The 15,404-nt window shown below is 40.3% G+C and overlaps 7 protein-coding genes across 7 annotated transcripts; 4 read left to right on the top strand and 3 right to left on the bottom strand.

Annotated features, from left to right (window-relative positions):
• Window positions 1-115: 115 nt before the first annotated feature.
• On the top strand, window positions 116-2,522 carry CBG09064 (the record flags this gene model as incomplete). The annotated part of the gene is made up of 6 exons (XM_045243619.1): window positions 116-128; window positions 186-380; window positions 430-869; window positions 919-1,126; window positions 2,112-2,295; window positions 2,348-2,522. 6 exons carry the CDS (start codon window positions 116-118, stop codon window positions 2,520-2,522), a joined length of 1,215 nt encoding a protein of 404 aa, XP_045093898.1.
• A 318-nt stretch (window positions 2,523-2,840) lies between these two features.
• Window positions 2,841-3,575, top strand: CBG09065 (the record flags this gene model as incomplete). Its single annotated transcript, XM_002641158.1, has 4 exons — window positions 2,841-2,925; window positions 2,973-3,172; window positions 3,225-3,323; window positions 3,381-3,575. The coding sequence occupies 4 exons, from the start codon at window positions 2,841-2,843 to the stop codon at window positions 3,573-3,575; spliced, it is 579 nt and encodes a 192-aa protein (XP_002641204.1).
• A 197-nt stretch (window positions 3,576-3,772) lies between these two features.
• On the top strand, window positions 3,773-5,549 carry Cbr-eng-1 (the record flags this gene model as incomplete). Its single annotated transcript, XM_045243618.1, has 4 exons — window positions 3,773-4,395; window positions 4,759-5,016; window positions 5,063-5,263; window positions 5,321-5,549. 4 exons carry the CDS (start codon window positions 3,773-3,775, stop codon window positions 5,547-5,549), a joined length of 1,311 nt encoding a protein of 436 aa, XP_045093897.1.
• A 158-nt stretch (window positions 5,550-5,707) lies between these two features.
• Cbr-rabn-5 lies at window positions 5,708-7,165 on the bottom strand (the record flags this gene model as incomplete). The annotated part of the gene is made up of 5 exons (XM_002641160.1): window positions 5,708-5,858; window positions 5,905-6,638; window positions 6,695-6,901; window positions 6,967-7,071; window positions 7,121-7,165. The coding sequence occupies 5 exons, from the start codon at window positions 7,163-7,165 to the stop codon at window positions 5,708-5,710; spliced, it is 1,242 nt and encodes a 413-aa protein (XP_002641206.1).
• A 962-nt stretch (window positions 7,166-8,127) lies between these two features.
• Cbr-dnpp-1 lies at window positions 8,128-9,650 on the top strand (the record flags this gene model as incomplete). Its single annotated transcript, XM_002641161.1, has 3 exons — window positions 8,128-8,221; window positions 8,270-9,497; window positions 9,557-9,650. 3 exons carry the CDS (start codon window positions 8,128-8,130, stop codon window positions 9,648-9,650), a joined length of 1,416 nt encoding a protein of 471 aa, XP_002641207.1.
• Window positions 9,651-9,794: 144 nt separating this feature from the next.
• Cbr-dpf-4 lies at window positions 9,795-11,820 on the bottom strand (the record flags this gene model as incomplete). The annotated part of the gene is made up of 3 exons (XM_002641162.1): window positions 9,795-10,251; window positions 10,296-11,411; window positions 11,462-11,820. The coding sequence occupies 3 exons, from the start codon at window positions 11,818-11,820 to the stop codon at window positions 9,795-9,797; spliced, it is 1,932 nt and encodes a 643-aa protein (XP_002641208.1).
• A 943-nt stretch (window positions 11,821-12,763) lies between these two features.
• On the bottom strand, window positions 12,764-14,448 carry Cbr-alh-9 (the record flags this gene model as incomplete). The annotated part of the gene is made up of 4 exons (XM_045243617.1): window positions 12,764-12,899; window positions 12,949-13,674; window positions 13,732-14,189; window positions 14,242-14,448. 4 exons carry the CDS (start codon window positions 14,446-14,448, stop codon window positions 12,764-12,766), a joined length of 1,527 nt encoding a protein of 508 aa, XP_045093896.1.
• Between the last annotated feature and the right edge of the window lie 956 nt (window positions 14,449-15,404).

The following is a 15,404-nucleotide window of genomic DNA, read 5'->3' as shown; positions in this document are numbered from 1 at the left end:
CGGGGTCTCAGAAAAAAAACAAGTGTGAGAAAATGCGCTCCATTGCGAAAACTTGGAAAAATTTTCCGACTTTTCCTCAAACAATCCGAATTTCGCACGAAAACTCTGTATAAAAATGAATGAAAAAGGTAAAAGAAAGCATTTTAAACAATAAATACTCATAAAAATAGATCCTTACTTTCCAGGCATTGCCTACACATACCATGTTCCGCTCAACGATCACGAGGAGATTGTAGAAACTGAAGACATTGAATATGATGAAGAAATTGTTGAGGAAGTTGAAGATGACGAAGAGTACTACATGGAAGTGCTGCAGCCAGTTCAACCAACAAAAAATTACAGGAGAGACTCGCTTTTCGACAGGAGGAATAAGCGGATGGGTTGGTTTTTATTATTTGAAATTTCGAGAAATACCTGTTCCTCTTGCAGAAAAAGTAGCTGAGACTGTTTCTGGAGACAATTTAAATGTAATCGATATTGGAAAAAATGTCATGCTGGGTACATCTGATAAAACTTTAAACCATTTAACACTGGAGAAGGCATTGAAAAATGGGACTTCTGAGAGCCCGTTCTTGGGAAGTATTTCAATGGAAAACTTGGTTTATGGCTTGATGGAACGGGGAGCTGAAGATGGAAGATTTGCAATGCTAGGAACGTCTGTTATGGTTCGTGATTTTCTTTTTTATATGAAAAATAATACTTTTCAGTGGAATGCGTTGAAATCGAACATTCGAGACTTGCGGAAATCCATCACAGAGCATACTTCTGCAACCTATCCCGAGCCTCGATTCGATTCAATAGATGTGCACATGGCAAATCTTCCAGATTATGGAAAGCCATATAATATTGAAGCTGTCGGCGTGTTTTCGGTAAAAAAACCGGATTCCTAAGAAATCAGCGGAAATCGCAAACTTTCAGAACGCTGATTTGTCGTACGTCTTTCGCCAGTTGCGATTCCGAAGTACTGCCAAACTACTGAACAAAACTAAACAGTTTCTGAAGGGCTACTTTATCTTGGCTTGTCGTCCTCGCTGTATGATTTGGAGATATACTTTGCGAAGATCAGGAAACAGTCATAAGAGAGCAATTTTGAATCTTCCGCAGAGTATTGTAGATGGTGTTATTGGTAAGTCTTTATGTCCAAGTAGCCTGGAATTTCAAAGCTCTTCAAACTACAGTATGTCAGAGGCGCATGCAAAAAATTTGCTTGTGGGTCTCGAGCGGAATTAGCTTTAAAGGTGGTGTACGGTGAAATTTTTTATTGCATCAAAATGTGCAGAAATGCATGTAGATTGACATAAAAATAAAGAAAAAATTCGAAAAAAATTCCTTCATCGAGAAAAACGCATCGAAAAATACGCTGAAAGCCCTTAGGGACGAGGTTTTTTCTAGGCCGCCCGGTGAGTAAAAGCGCGCGAATTCAAACTTTTAAAAATTTTTCGCTCGTTTTCACTTTTTTTTTCGGTTTTTTCAAGAGTTTTCTAGGTTTTTGTCAATTTTTCTTCCAGATACATCGGAAAATTTGAAAAAAAAAGTGAAAACGAGCGAAAAAACTTTAAAAGTTTGAATTCGCGCGCTTTTACTCACCGCGCGGCCTAGAAAAAACCTCATCCCTAAGGGCTTTCAGCGTATTTTTCAATGCGTTTTTCTCGATGAAGGAATTTTTTTCGAATTTTTTCTTTATTTTTATGTCAATCTACATGCATTTCTGCACATTTTGATGCAATAAAAAATTTCACCGTACACCACCTTTAATAAGTTTTTCTGTTTTTGAAGCCAATTTTTCGCCAACTGTTTGTGCTTTTGTGAGAGGAAAGTGGGATTTCTACTTTAAAAGTTAAATGTAAAAAATTCCGAAACTTTGAAAATCGCAGTTTTCGGTATTCCAAAAATTGCAAAATTTTGAAAATCGGAATTTTCCGACATTTCAAAAAAAAATTGCAAAATTTCGCAAATCGCAGTTTTAGATATTACAAAAATCCCGAAATTTGGAAAATCGAAGTTTTCGGTGTTCCAAAAAACTCCGATATTTTGAAAATCGGGATTTTCGATATTTCGAAATTCCGAAAAAATTCTGTAAAGGTTAATAAAACTCAAACGTATTTTTCCAGATTTTCTCCTGGATCTCACTGGAATTGGAGACGCAACGTGTTCATACGAGGAACTGAATCCCGATACTCCGTTCTACCAATCTCTTGGCGAAGATGAAACGATTCGAGAGCAACGCTACTACGAAGCGTGTAAGCTGAAAGATTCGCTGACCGCGTTTTTCCGAGAAAGAATCACAGATTGTTTGTAGGTCTACCTTCACCTTGGGATCAAAAATATAAAAAATGTTTTTTTTCAGAAACGAAATCCGAGAAATGCCATTCTGTCTGAATACCGGTACGATGATAAGCGCACTTCGTGGTAGACCACAGAAAAATTCAACTGTGATGTGGAAGGATTACGAAGCCTATCTGAAAACGGAGCATAATTTGCCAACAGAGGAAAATATGAAAAAGAGGATCGCTTTCGAGTAGGAACTTTCAGCAATTTTTTTATTCTTAAAAATTGAACATTTCCAAAAAAAAGCTGTGCAACGTCATTCCTCGCAGTGTTACCATAATCCGTCGTCCACCGGCTCGTCCACCTACATTCCCTATCCCTCGTCGTCCTATTTAATTATGATTTTATCTTCAAATTGACAATAAACTCCTAATTTTCTTCCATTCAAAACTATGTTTGTACATTGGATACCTATCCAAATACCGTTCTTTTCTGGGTCTCTGTTTGCTCTCTGTTCTCTGTTAACACTCTCACAATATCGACTTTTTTACCTTCATTTGCTCTTCTTTAGAATGGAATTATTCACATTTTCGGTTATTCTTCTATCATCAATTTCGGGTTTCAATTCAGCTTCAGTTTCATCATTGGAATGTGGAGGTATCATTTAAAAAATCGCATTTTTTTTTGCTATTTTCAATTTTCAGCCTGCTCTCTGCTAGTGACACACTTTGAGCTCAAAATCGCTGGAGTTGACCCCAAGAAGAAAATCGAAGTGGGCAGTTTCCGTGTATCACCAACTGGGGAACAAAAAGGGCTTAAAGAAATCGGTTATGCACGATCTGAATCTCATCTGACTGAAATTATTGAGAACGTTTGCGATGAGGCGAAGCATTATAAACTTGTGGTATGCAACTCAACAGAAAATTGAGAAAAACGGAAATTATTTTTGAATTTAGGTTAATACGATAACTGGGAAGTCTGTATACGTCCACAAAGATGCGACATATTTGAAAGGAGATGAGACTTCGAAAATGAGATCTCGTTTGCAAAATGCTGTAAGTCTCTCTTTTTCATGAAGCGCGACTCTTTTTCATAAAAAAAAAGTTCTTTAGTGCAACGACTTCATCGATTCGCATGAAGACGAGCTTCTAACATTCTTGAAAACCGCCCACGAGGAACCAGTCAAACAATTCTGCCACTTGGAAGTTGGAGTTTGCTCATCTGTCGACGTGGCAGCTCTCCCACCAAACGAGCCACCACAAGACGACACAATGGATCTTTCGGATATCCCAGATGACGAACTTTAGAGATTAATTTAATTTATTCCGATTTGAATTCTTATCTTCTCACTTGGTTCGGGCGAACTTGTTGCAGTCGTTTTCATTTATTTATTGATTCTATTTTTTTTCTTTTTGGGTAAATTATATTTTAACTGTGTCAAGTCACAAAAACTATTGGAGCGATTTCACTAGAAAATCCAGCTTCTCAAAGCGTTCATTTAAGAATGACGATCTCGCCTATCGACACATTGGAAGAGTTGTGGAGTTGGGAGAAACGAGAAGACGTTGGAAATGACTTCACTGAACCTCTTGTACATTTCAAACCGCATTCTGGTCCTCAGATCTTAGTATGCCACGATATGAGAGGAGGATATTTGCCTGAAGAGTCAACGGAAGGGAAGCAATTTGAGAAAGATAAGTATCCGTACATGTTTCTGAATTGGTGGCAAATCGATGTATTCAACTATTTCTCGCATCATTTCGTGACGATTCCGCCGTCGGATTACACTCGAATCGCTCATAAACACGGAGTTTTGTCACTGGGAACTTTTATCACCGAGTGGAAATCGGGGAAGGAAATTTGTTCGCGAATTTTGGAGAACGAGGAAACGATGGAGAAAACTGTGAATAGTTTAGTGGCAGTTGCGAATTATTATGGTTTCGACGGATGGCTTATAAATATTGAAAACGAAATTGATGAGGAGAAAATTGAGTTGTTGATTTGTTTTTGTGAAAAATTGACTCAAAAATCGAAGGAAAAGAATTTGAATTCTAAGGTTATCTGGTACGATTCTGTGCTTCATAATGGAAAGTTGCACTGGCAAAATGCGCTGAACTCGAAGAATAAGTTAGTTTCACACAGCAGGGATGTTTGGAATGGCTTTTTTTCGAAAATTCTGAGTTTCTAGATTTCGGAGTTTTGCTATTTTAAAATATCCAGTATTTTCGGAAGCTCTAAGCTTCAAAATTCCAAAATTTTCAGATCACAAAAGTACGAAAAATTGACAAAAAAAAAATTCAAAAACGCAAAAATAAGATCTAAAAATAATTCCGCTCGAAACCCGCCAGGGAACTTTTTGCATGTGCCTTTGACATACTGTAGTCCAAAGAAAATTCGGAAATATTTTAAAGAAATTTTCGGAATTCCGAGAAGGTCATTCCGAATATTTTTGCACAGAGTTTTCTAGATTCCAGAAAAAATTACTTTTAGTAAATTCTATGAAGCATGCGACGCAATCTACTTGAATTACAACTGGAAAGACGGCGATCTTTTACGATCCGCAGAGTTTGGAATTCTCGAAAAAATCTTCGTCGGAATTGATGTTTGGGCTCGTGGATGTGTTGGAGAATTTAATTGTGATCAGTCGTTTGCTCTCGCCAAACTGTTTCACATGTCTGTTGCCCTTTTTGCGCCAGGATGGATTTATGAGAAATTCGAAGAAGAGAATCAGATTCTCAAAGGAATTCTGTAAAGTTACATATAAAAATTCGTAAATTGAAAGAAGAGTTTTCAGATTTTGGTCGAAAATATACCCTCATGTGAAAACCAGACCTCTAACTTCTGCAAGCTTCACAACAAACTTTGCAACAGGAATGGATGAAAACTGGCATTATCAATTGGGCAAAATCCAGCTGCAACCTCAGAGTCTGACTAGTTTCTGCCATCAAGTCGTTGGAAAAGGCCTCAAACTTTTTGGAAGACATCGCAAGTTTTTGTAAGCGATTTTAGAAATTTCTAAATTTAATATTTTCAAATTTAAAGAAGATTTCAGGCTCTTTACATTCGATTCAAATCCATTCAAGAAAATCAAAGTAACTTGCATCTGCAGTCATCCTATTGATCTAGTTTTCAATAAAACGGATTTCGCTGTGAAATCTGAAGATTCCACGTGGATTTATGAGCAGAGTGGATTCTTGGAGTCGATTAGTATTCAAACTGCAAATCATGATGAGACTGTAATCGAAAGCTTCTGCATTATTACTGAAGAAATAAACAAATAATATATTTAATGCACAACTTTGGATCAAATTTGGAATTTTTTCACATTGCTCACATTGTACAAGAAGAAGAAAAGTGGCTCACTAGGAAACATAAATATAAGTCTAGCGCACGCGGAAAGAATGGGTGAAACAGGGGTTTAGATATAAATACATTGGTCTTATTTATCTTGAGTCGCGAAGAATGGTTTGGTGTCTCTGTTGAGGAGCGTGTGACACACTTTGCATACATTAGCAGGTCGATGAGATGGTCCACTTGGAACGGTGTCTTTCAGACAGTTCGTGCAGAATATTTTGCCGCAGTGAAGACAACTGGAATTAATATATTTTTTGTACATTTTATTTAGAAACAAGTCACTGTGGTTTGGCTTTCAGTTTAACTAGAGAAGTGTCGCAATTGGAGCACTGATTCACATCATCGTCCCATTGCCACCGAACTTCTTGTTCCGACTGTCGGATTTTTTCCAGTTGGATCTGAAGACTCTGCGAGAGTTTTACAAAATCTCTCTGCACGATTTCGGAAGTTTCCAGCTCTTGTTGCAAACTTGTGCACCGTTGTTTATAATTCTGTGCTGTTTGTTCTACCGCGGATCTCTCATTTTGAACCTGTTGGACTTGAGCTTCCAACTCGGCCACCGTAGCTTGTAAATCTCGAATCTGTCGATTATTAGACGTCTGATCAGCAATCGATTCAGAAGCCACAGTGAATTTGCTATTTACACTTCCAAGTTCCGATTGCAATCGACTGATTTCAGCGGTAAATGCCACTTCTTGGTCTTCACGATGAACTCGTTCCTCTTGAATTCCGGCACGCAGAACCGTGATTTCATCCTTCAAGTGTTGCTCGGTGTGCTCCTTCGCCGCTCTCGTCTCAATCAATTCTTCCCTATTTTTTAGGCAGATGAACTGCAATTGATCTATATCCGCTGGCAGATCGATTTTCTCCGATCGAAGCTCTTGGGCAGATTTTCGAGTCGATCCTAGTAGTTTCTTGTATTTCTTTCCTAGCGTTATAAAGTCTTCTTCAGCTTTTTGAAGCTTCTCCTGAGCTAAATTCAGCTGTTCCGTGAACACTTCTATCGATTTATCGTGCTGAAAAAGGCCGAATTTTTGTCTGGGCGACTCAAAATAAGTTATAAAAATCCTACCTTTGCACTCAATTCATCTAACCGTTTCTCAGATTTCGCATTAGCTTTTGCCGCCTCGTTGACCTGATTCAAACAATTCGTTGATAATTCATTCATCTTCTTTTCCAACTCCTTCCGATAATCGCGTTCGTCACTCAAATCTAGTTGATATCGTTCGGCTAGCTCCATCGCCGCTTTCACTTCTTCTTTTAGTTTTCGCTCGTTCTCCTGAAAAGCAAATATTTTTGAATATTGATGATGCTTATTTTGTGAAGTTCCCACGAATCGGTCACCTGCATCGCCGTCAGATTTACTTCATAGTTCTGACACATTTCACATTGCAATGTCGGATTCGGAGACACTTGCGAAACCTTTTTGGCATTCGTTGTTTGCTCCTCCTGAAAATTGCACTTTACGGAAAATTATCGATTTCATTCGATACGAGACCTTGTCCTCCGGTAACACTTCTTCGCTGGCTGATGGTTCTGACATACTACTGAAAATGAAAATATTTGAAAAAATGAAATGATGAGCACAATTAACTAATTATCAAAAAAAAGTCTCGGGGTTGCAATTCAATGTTGGAAGGGACTAGTTTTCCGAAAAAGTTCGGCCATTTGGTGACCTTTTTGAAAGGGAGGAGCAGTGAACAATTTTATGTGACTGCTTTGGAAATTTAGTTGTTTTTTCAATGGATTTGACGCTGTAATTTAACTTTTTGGCTTTTTGATCGAAGAAAAGAGCACATGATCTGAAACGAAATCAGTGAGAAACGAAAGTTTTGAAAGCAAACAAAGAGAAAAATTCTTGTTTTCGCTGTAAATATTTTCAATTCTTTTTCAATGCTCCTTCAATACAGTAGTTTTCGTAGTAGAAGCCATTTCAACAATGTAAGTTATGTTCCTTTAATACGGTATCTTTTCGCGGCATAAACCATTGAAGCTATTTGATGAATGCTCCTTTAATACAGTTTCTGCTCGATTCTCTTCCCCACTTTTCATCGCATTTTCTTCACTCTTTTTGATTTCTTATCATCTTTTCGTCTTTGATTCTTTTCAAAATCGAGATAACTCCCGTGATAATAAACTATTTGATAACCCATTTTTTCTCTTTCGCGAAACTTCCCTCCGCCAGTTTTTGGGCAGTAGAACGCAGTGTTTCGGATTCGATTTTTATGCAACATTTGGTTTCTTATCTTTTTTCTCCCAAAAAATTACATAGTAATAAAATAAAGGGCACCCATCTAACAGTCGTATCACTTTTCATTATATTGAAAAATGACAAAGAAGGCGTCTTGTACCTCGAGAAAACTTTCGGAAAAATTCAAATCGGTTTGCGGCTGCTTCCCAAAACATTCTCATTCTGAACCTAATACCAGTTATAAAAAGGTTTTTACTCTTTTCATTTTATATTTTTATTAATTTTGGACCCAAAAATCAATTGACATTTTCCAGATGGCTGCCGCTTTGAAGCCGAACGCCCCAGAAATCCGCAAAGCCGCACAGGAGTTCATCAACTACCTGAACAAGGCAGTCACTCCTTTCCATGGTGAGAGAACGTTTTTCAGAAGTTAAGCCTACGAAATGTTTTTTTCAGCTACTCAGGAAGTAAAGGAGCGCCTTATTCAGGCTGGTTTCAAGGAGCTTCCAGAAGCCGGACACTGGGAAATTCAGCCAGCTAACAAATACTTCGTTACCAAAAATCGTTCGGCAATCCTCGCATTTGCCGTCGGAGGTGCTTACAAGCCAGGAAACGGATTCTCGATCGTCGTTGGTCACACAGACAGCCCATGCCTTCGTGTGAAGCCGATCTCCCATCAGAAATCGGATAAATTCCTTCAAGTCGGAGTATCAACCTATGGAGGTGGCATCTGGAGAACTTGGTTCGATCGTGATTTGTCTGTCGCTGGATTGGTGATCGTGAAGAATGGAGATAAACTTCAACACAAGCTGATTGACGTTAAGAGACCAGTTCTCTTCATCCCAAACTTGGCTATTCACTTGGAAACTGATAGAACAACATTCAAACCAAACACTGAAACTGAGCTTCGGCCAATTCTCGAGTCGTTCGCTGCTGCTGGAATCAATGGTCCAGCTAAAGAAGAATCAAAGGGAGAATACGATCCACGTAACATCACCGCCAATCATCATCCACAGTTCCTAGGATTGATCGCAAAGGAGGCAGGATGTCAACCCGAGGATATTGTGGATTTAGATCTCTACCTTTATGACACCAACAAAGCAGCTATCGTTGGAGTAGAAGAGGAATTCATCTCTGGCGCTCGCCTTGACAATCAAGTTGGAACATACACAGCCATCTCTGGACTTCTGGAGTCACTCTCTGGAGAGGCGGCCTTCCAATCCGATCCACAGATTCGCATCGCGGCGTGCTATGACAACGAGGAAGTAGGATCCGACTCAGCAATGGGAGCGTCCTCGGCATTCACTGAATTTGTTCTCAGAAGACTTTCCGCTGGAGGATCGGCCACATCGTTCGAGGAAGCAATCGGAAAGAGTATGTTGATTTCGGCTGATCAAGCCCATGCTGCGCACCCGAATTACTCTGTGAAACACGAGGAAAATCATCGCCCAACGTTCCATGGAGGAGTTGTTGTCAAAGTGAACGTTAATCAACGCTATGCTACCACCTCTACTACTCACGCAGCTCTCAAGCAGGTCGCTTTTGAAGCTGGAGTCCCACTTCAAGTCGTTGTCGTCAGAAACGATTCCCCATGTGGATCCACCGTTGGACCGATTCTTTCCACCAAACTTGGTCTCCAGACAGTTGATGTCGGATGCCCACAACTCGCCATGCACTCCATTCGGTAAGTTTTCTTTTCTCCCAGTATTGAGGAACATTTTTGACTTTTTTTTTTACTTTCAGTGAGTTCGCCGACACCTCAAGCATCTTCCAAGCCACTCGTCTCTACTCGACATTCTTCGAGCGTCTATCAAATGTTCTTAGCAACATGCAATAGTAAATGTAAATTAATTTATGTGATACCCTTCCCATGATTCTTCTAATGTCTCAATATCCGGTTTCAACTCTCATTTATAAATTAAGTTTGTAGAAGCCAATGAAAACATTTTTGAAAAATTTAAATGTAAAAATCAAAAAAGAACTAAAGCTTTGGGTTAAAAATCTCAATCTTTGAACTAATTGATGGCTCAATTCCGACGGCTTTCATGAGGAAGTAGAAAGTTGCTTCTGTGCTTTCCTTGATAACTTGTCCGTTTCTGAATCCATGCCCTTCTCCATCGTACAACTGAAGAGCTGTCGTGACTCCGGAAGATCGCACTTTTTCGAACATGGTCACAGATTGGTTCATCGGAACAACGGTATCCTCTTTTCCATGCAAGAAGGCGATAGGGGTACGGATCTTATCAATATGGTAGATCGGACTACGTTCCTGATAAATAGCCGCTTCTTCTGGATACTTTCCGATGAGTAGTTCGTTGTAGCTCTTCTCCAATTTGTGAGTGTCTTCATCTAGAGCAAGAAGATCTGCAACACCATAAAGAGATACAGCAGCCTTGATGACGTTGTTCGGGGAGATGAGACAGCTGAGGATGAGATATCTGAAAGAAAAATTTAAAAACACTTCTGATAATAAGCTGCTTACCCTCCAGCGGAACTTCCAGTAATCAAAATCTTGTCTGGGTCGACTCTTCCCTGCTCGACCAGTGCTTTAGCTCCATTTAACATATCGTCCCTATCAGCAACTCCACAGTTCTTATAAAGCATTCTCCGGAATTCAGTTCCAAATCCAGTCGATCCACGGTAGTTGACATCGAACACTGCGATTCCGCGAGATGTGAAGAACTGTTTCTTGAGATCCAAATTGTTTTGTGCTGGTGCAGTGGGACCACCGTGTCCTAGAAGTAGAACTGGTGGAAGTGTCCCAGCTGGTGCAGAATATGCAGAGTTCTTTGGTGGATAAAAGTATCCGGAGACGTTGACACCGTCAGATTTGAATACAAACTCTTCGGGTTCCGAGATTTCGAGTGCGTCGATTTCTGAAGAATCTCTGGATTCACGATGAACCTTCAGTGGAAAAGAGGGATTGGAGAGATCGATAGAGATGACACTGGAAGCACGTTTGGGTCCTGAAGCGATTGCAAACACCTCAGATCCATTGGGATCGAGGGAGAGGTATCCGAATACGGTGTATCCCGGTGTTGGGATTTCCACAGTGACGTTTTCAGAGCGAACATAAAGAATTCCATCAGCATTCATTACCAGATATTTCTTATTGAGAACATAGTTTCTGAATCCAAGTTGCCAGAGTGGGTAACTGATTTCTCGTTGAATTGGATTCAGATTCTTCTCCACAGCGTTCGGTTCGGCAGCCGAACGATACACATTCCACCAGTTCGTACTATCATTCACAGTTAACAGCTCATCACCATCCCAAGTGGGCTCAGAATAGTTGATTTGTTTTCCACCTCCATCCTTCAGAATCATCTCATTGCTAGGCTCTCCTCCTTTCAAATCAGCCATTCTGATTGATGTCTCATCCCAAGGCATATTCGGATGACTCCATTGCATCCAAACCAGTTTATTTCCATCTGGAGAGACTCTTGGGTACGCGTAAAAGTCTGCTCCTTTCGCGACAACGTTTTGATTCTTTGTGGAACGATCGATAGAGATTAGACGGTTCTCTGGGAACTTTGCATCACCCTGATGATTCTCATTGACACAGAAGACGTGGGAGTCGGTGGCAGAGAAGTCAGCGAATCTGAAAAATCCCTTAAACTTGAAAACAGCAAGAATCTTTTAGCTTAATACCTAAAAGTTCGATTATTTGCCTCCGCCAATTGCTCCACTCCAGAATCAGCCGACTTTTGATAGAATACACCTTCAATGGTGGCAAAAAGCACAGAACCATCATTCAACACATGAAGAGCACCTCCTCCGTATTCATGAACGGCCGTTTGGACAGAGAATCCATCTGCCCAACGAGTTCTTTTCTCTCCTTTCGTCGGTTTCGAATAGAGCTCTCGTTTGCCGGTCACCGCATTCTGCTCAATCCAGTAAACGTTTTCTCCGACTACTTGCATTTCACAAATCGTTTTGCAATTGCATTTTCCGAAGAGATCCGGAGTGATGGGACTGTCCCAGCTACCGTACACAGCTTCGGTTGCCATTTTTCTCATGCTGGAATGTTTGAAATTATGAGAAGGGAGGAACAATGTTTGTTTTAGAACAAAAATCAATAAATGCAAGTGTTCGGCTGAAGGGAAACGCCGGTGGCGGTGTTCGAAGGTCCCACAACGACAACTACCGTAACCTAAAAATATGTATGTTTTGCGGATTTTTCCGTTGATTTTTCTGTCATTTTCCTTTAGAAAAGTCGCAAAACAAAAATTTTTGCTAATTAAAAAAATTCGACCGAAAACGCACGAAAAACAGAACATTCGAATATTTTCAGGTTACGGTAGTTTTCGCAGTGGGACCTTCTCAGATTTTTTTACAAGAAAAGTACGAAAAATCGAAATTTTGTCATTCAAAAGAGTATTTCGTTGATTTTTCTGTCATTTTCCTCCATAAAAGTCGCAAAATTAAACTTTTTCTAGTAAAACATTGACTGAAAAAAGAGGAAAACTTAGAAAATACGAACATTTTCAGGTTACGGTAGTTTTCGTTGTGGCACCTTCGCAAAAACTAAAATTTGGTAATCCAAAAAATTCAAAACTACACGAACCTTGATATGTACAACGTCTGGAAAATTCGGAGAAGTATCTGCAATTTTATAGTGTCTGGACATGACTGAAAGTGATGAAATTCTTTTTCTTATCAGTGTGAAATATTCCTGGCTTCCTACCCTGTCTACGCTCAATATTATATGACGTTTATTGAATAGGAACATCAGTAACCAAAGAAATCAGAGAAAAAATAAATTGGAATGATATGGCACCAAGAATTCACATCACAAGAGGTATTACTCGCAAAAAGGCACATGATAATTATGCTACAAAAATCAACTAAATCAATTATTTACAAAACTACTATTTATTCTAATCTACTCGAATTTGATTCCTTGAGCAAGTGGAAGTTCCTTGCTGTAGTTGATGGTGCATGTGGAACGTCTCATATATTGTCTCCACGAGTCGGATCCAGATTCACGACCACCGCCGGTCTCTTCTCTCCTCCGAACGCTCCTCCGATTTCGGCTCCAGATGTTGGAATGTTGACATTGACGATTCCACAATCACTTCCCTTTGGTCTGAAAAACATTGATTTGCTTCGATACATCATATTCGAAAAAAACTCACCCCATCCACTTGAAAACGTTTTGAATATTAGTGGTGAAGAGGGATGAACTCAATCCTTGGTCGACCTCGTTGTTGATAGCAATAGCCTCATCGAGAGTTGAGAACTTCAAAACATAGAGAATCGGAGCAAAAGTCTCTCGAAGGACCACTGGTGAATCGTGTTTCAATCCAGTGACAATAGTTGGAAGAACAAAGTTTCCATCTCTTTCCAAAACCTTTCCTCCATATTCAACCTTTCCACCAGAAGCAATTGCTTCTGCGATCGAAGCCTTGTACTTTCCAACAGCTTGTTGGTTGTGAAGTGGACCAATGATGGTGTTCGAGTCCAATGGGCATCCGATTCTAGATTCGAATTGAGCGTAAGCCTTCTTCAGTCTTTCGACAACTTGATCGTAAACCTTCTCGTGAATAATCAGTCTTCTGGTTGTGGTGCATCTTTGTCCAGCAGTTCCAACGGCAGCGAATACTGTGGCTGGAACGACCATGTTCAAGTCGGCGTCCTCGTTAACAATGATGGCATTGTTTCCTCCAAGTTCAAGAAGAAGCTTTCCAAAGCGGGCTTGGACTTGTTGACCAACAATCTTTCCGATTTCAGAGGATCCAGTGAATGAGACGAGGTTGACTCTCTTATCTTTCACAAGAGCCTGTCCAACGTCTCCTTCTCCGCATACAAGAGAGCAAAGAGCAGGGTTGACGTTGTTGGCGACTAGAACTTCCTCAACAAGTCTGGAAACAGATTTTTTTTGATGAAAGCAGTCAAGATTGAAATTGAGGCTAACTTACTTTGTGACAGCAATAGCAGTTAATGGAGTGGATGGAGCTGGTTTCCAGATGCAAGCGTTTCCAGTAACAAGTGCCAAAGCATTGTTCCATCCGTAGACGGCACATGGGAAATTGAATGCAGAGATGACTCCGACGACTCCCAGTGGATTCCATTGTTCGAGAAGAGCGTGTCCTGGACGTTCAGAAGGGAAGATCTTTCCTTCGAGAGATCTCGACAATCCGGTGGCGTAGTCACAAATGTCAACGTATTCTTGAACCTCTCCGACTCCTTCAGCAGAGATTTTTCCCATTTCAAGAGAAACTAGCTTTCCCAGATTTTGGAGTTGAGTGCGGAGCTTGTCTCCAATTTGGCGGACGATCTCTCCACGACGCGGAGCTGGAACCTCACACCAGTCGTTGTAAGCCTTGCGAGCTTCCGTGATGGCGATCTCGTAGTCTTGCACATTTCCATTTTGCACCTAGAACTAGGGAAGAGTTATAGAACAAACTAAAACGGGGGATTCAACTCACATTGGCAATAGGAGAGTTGGTGGCTGGAGCAAACGATTGCACAGTTTGTCCATTGGCTGCCCATTTTCCATGGAACACTCCCGCGTTGTTCTCCTTCAGTCCAAGCTCCTTGAGGAAGGCGTACTTAGAGTCGTTGATGAGAAGATTCGAAGCCATTCTGAATTGCTGCAACGTGGCAATGGTTCCTTTGTTCAAGAATCTGTTCATCTGAAAACGGAAAGACGAAAGTGGGAAAAAAGGAGAAAAAAGCAACACAGAGAGGCACACACACCAGTTTAGTGGTCAAAAAACAATAATGGAGAGAAGATAGCAAAGGAGGAATGCGAGGGATAGATGAGGGGGCGGGGCGAGACAAAGGGAGATTGTTTAGAGATTGGGGATAGCGTTGTCAATCAAGGCTGTCTTGATCAATATCTAGAATCCTAGACAGTAAAAAAAATGGAAAGACCGGAGCATGTGATTTACAGCCAGCAATCTTTTACGATGTTCATTTTCATTGACAATATATAAGACATAACCGATCTATGAACTACTTTTATCATCCTTCCAGTTGTCACCACGTGGTCTTTTGACCGATTATCTCAAAAAGGTAGGCGTGCAGCCAATTGATACTGATTGGAATCGATAAAGATGATATTGGGGAGGAGAAGAGAGAACGATTCTTTCTGTGATAAGAAGACAAAAAGATAGTTTTTGCAAGTTGGAAGGGGGAAGCCCGGAGAAATGTAATGCTACAGATTGACCTTGTGGGAAGAGGGAAAATCGGAGATGTACAAGAGAAAAGCTTGTGCGCGTGACAGAAGCTCCCACAACGGCAACTACAGTAACCTAAACAGAGTTGTATGTTCAGAGTTTTTTTTTCTCGATAAAAAAATTTTTGATAGTGAAAAATTGACTGAAAAGGTTCGGAAGATGAGAAAATGAATCCAGAAAGTAAAAACCCTTTAAGGTTACTGTAGTTGTCGCTGTGGGACCTACAGCTCCGATTTTTGTACCAGAGACATCCCCTATTCAAAAGAGCTGATTCCATGTGGATACCTAAATAAAGCATTATCACGTCCTAACATAAAAATCGTGACACATGAATCCACGACAGGATGAAAAGTACCAAAAAACGAGTTAAAAAGTTCGGAAGTTCCCACAAAATCCTTTATCCCTCAGTT

This window comes from Caenorhabditis briggsae (genome assembly GCF_000004555.2).
Source record: "Caenorhabditis briggsae complete genome, chrIII, whole genome shotgun sequence".
NCBI lineage: Eukaryota > Metazoa > Nematoda > Chromadorea > Rhabditida > Rhabditidae > Caenorhabditis > Caenorhabditis briggsae.
Note: the sequence above shows the minus strand (reverse complement) of the source record. Positions and strands in the feature narration are given on the sequence as shown.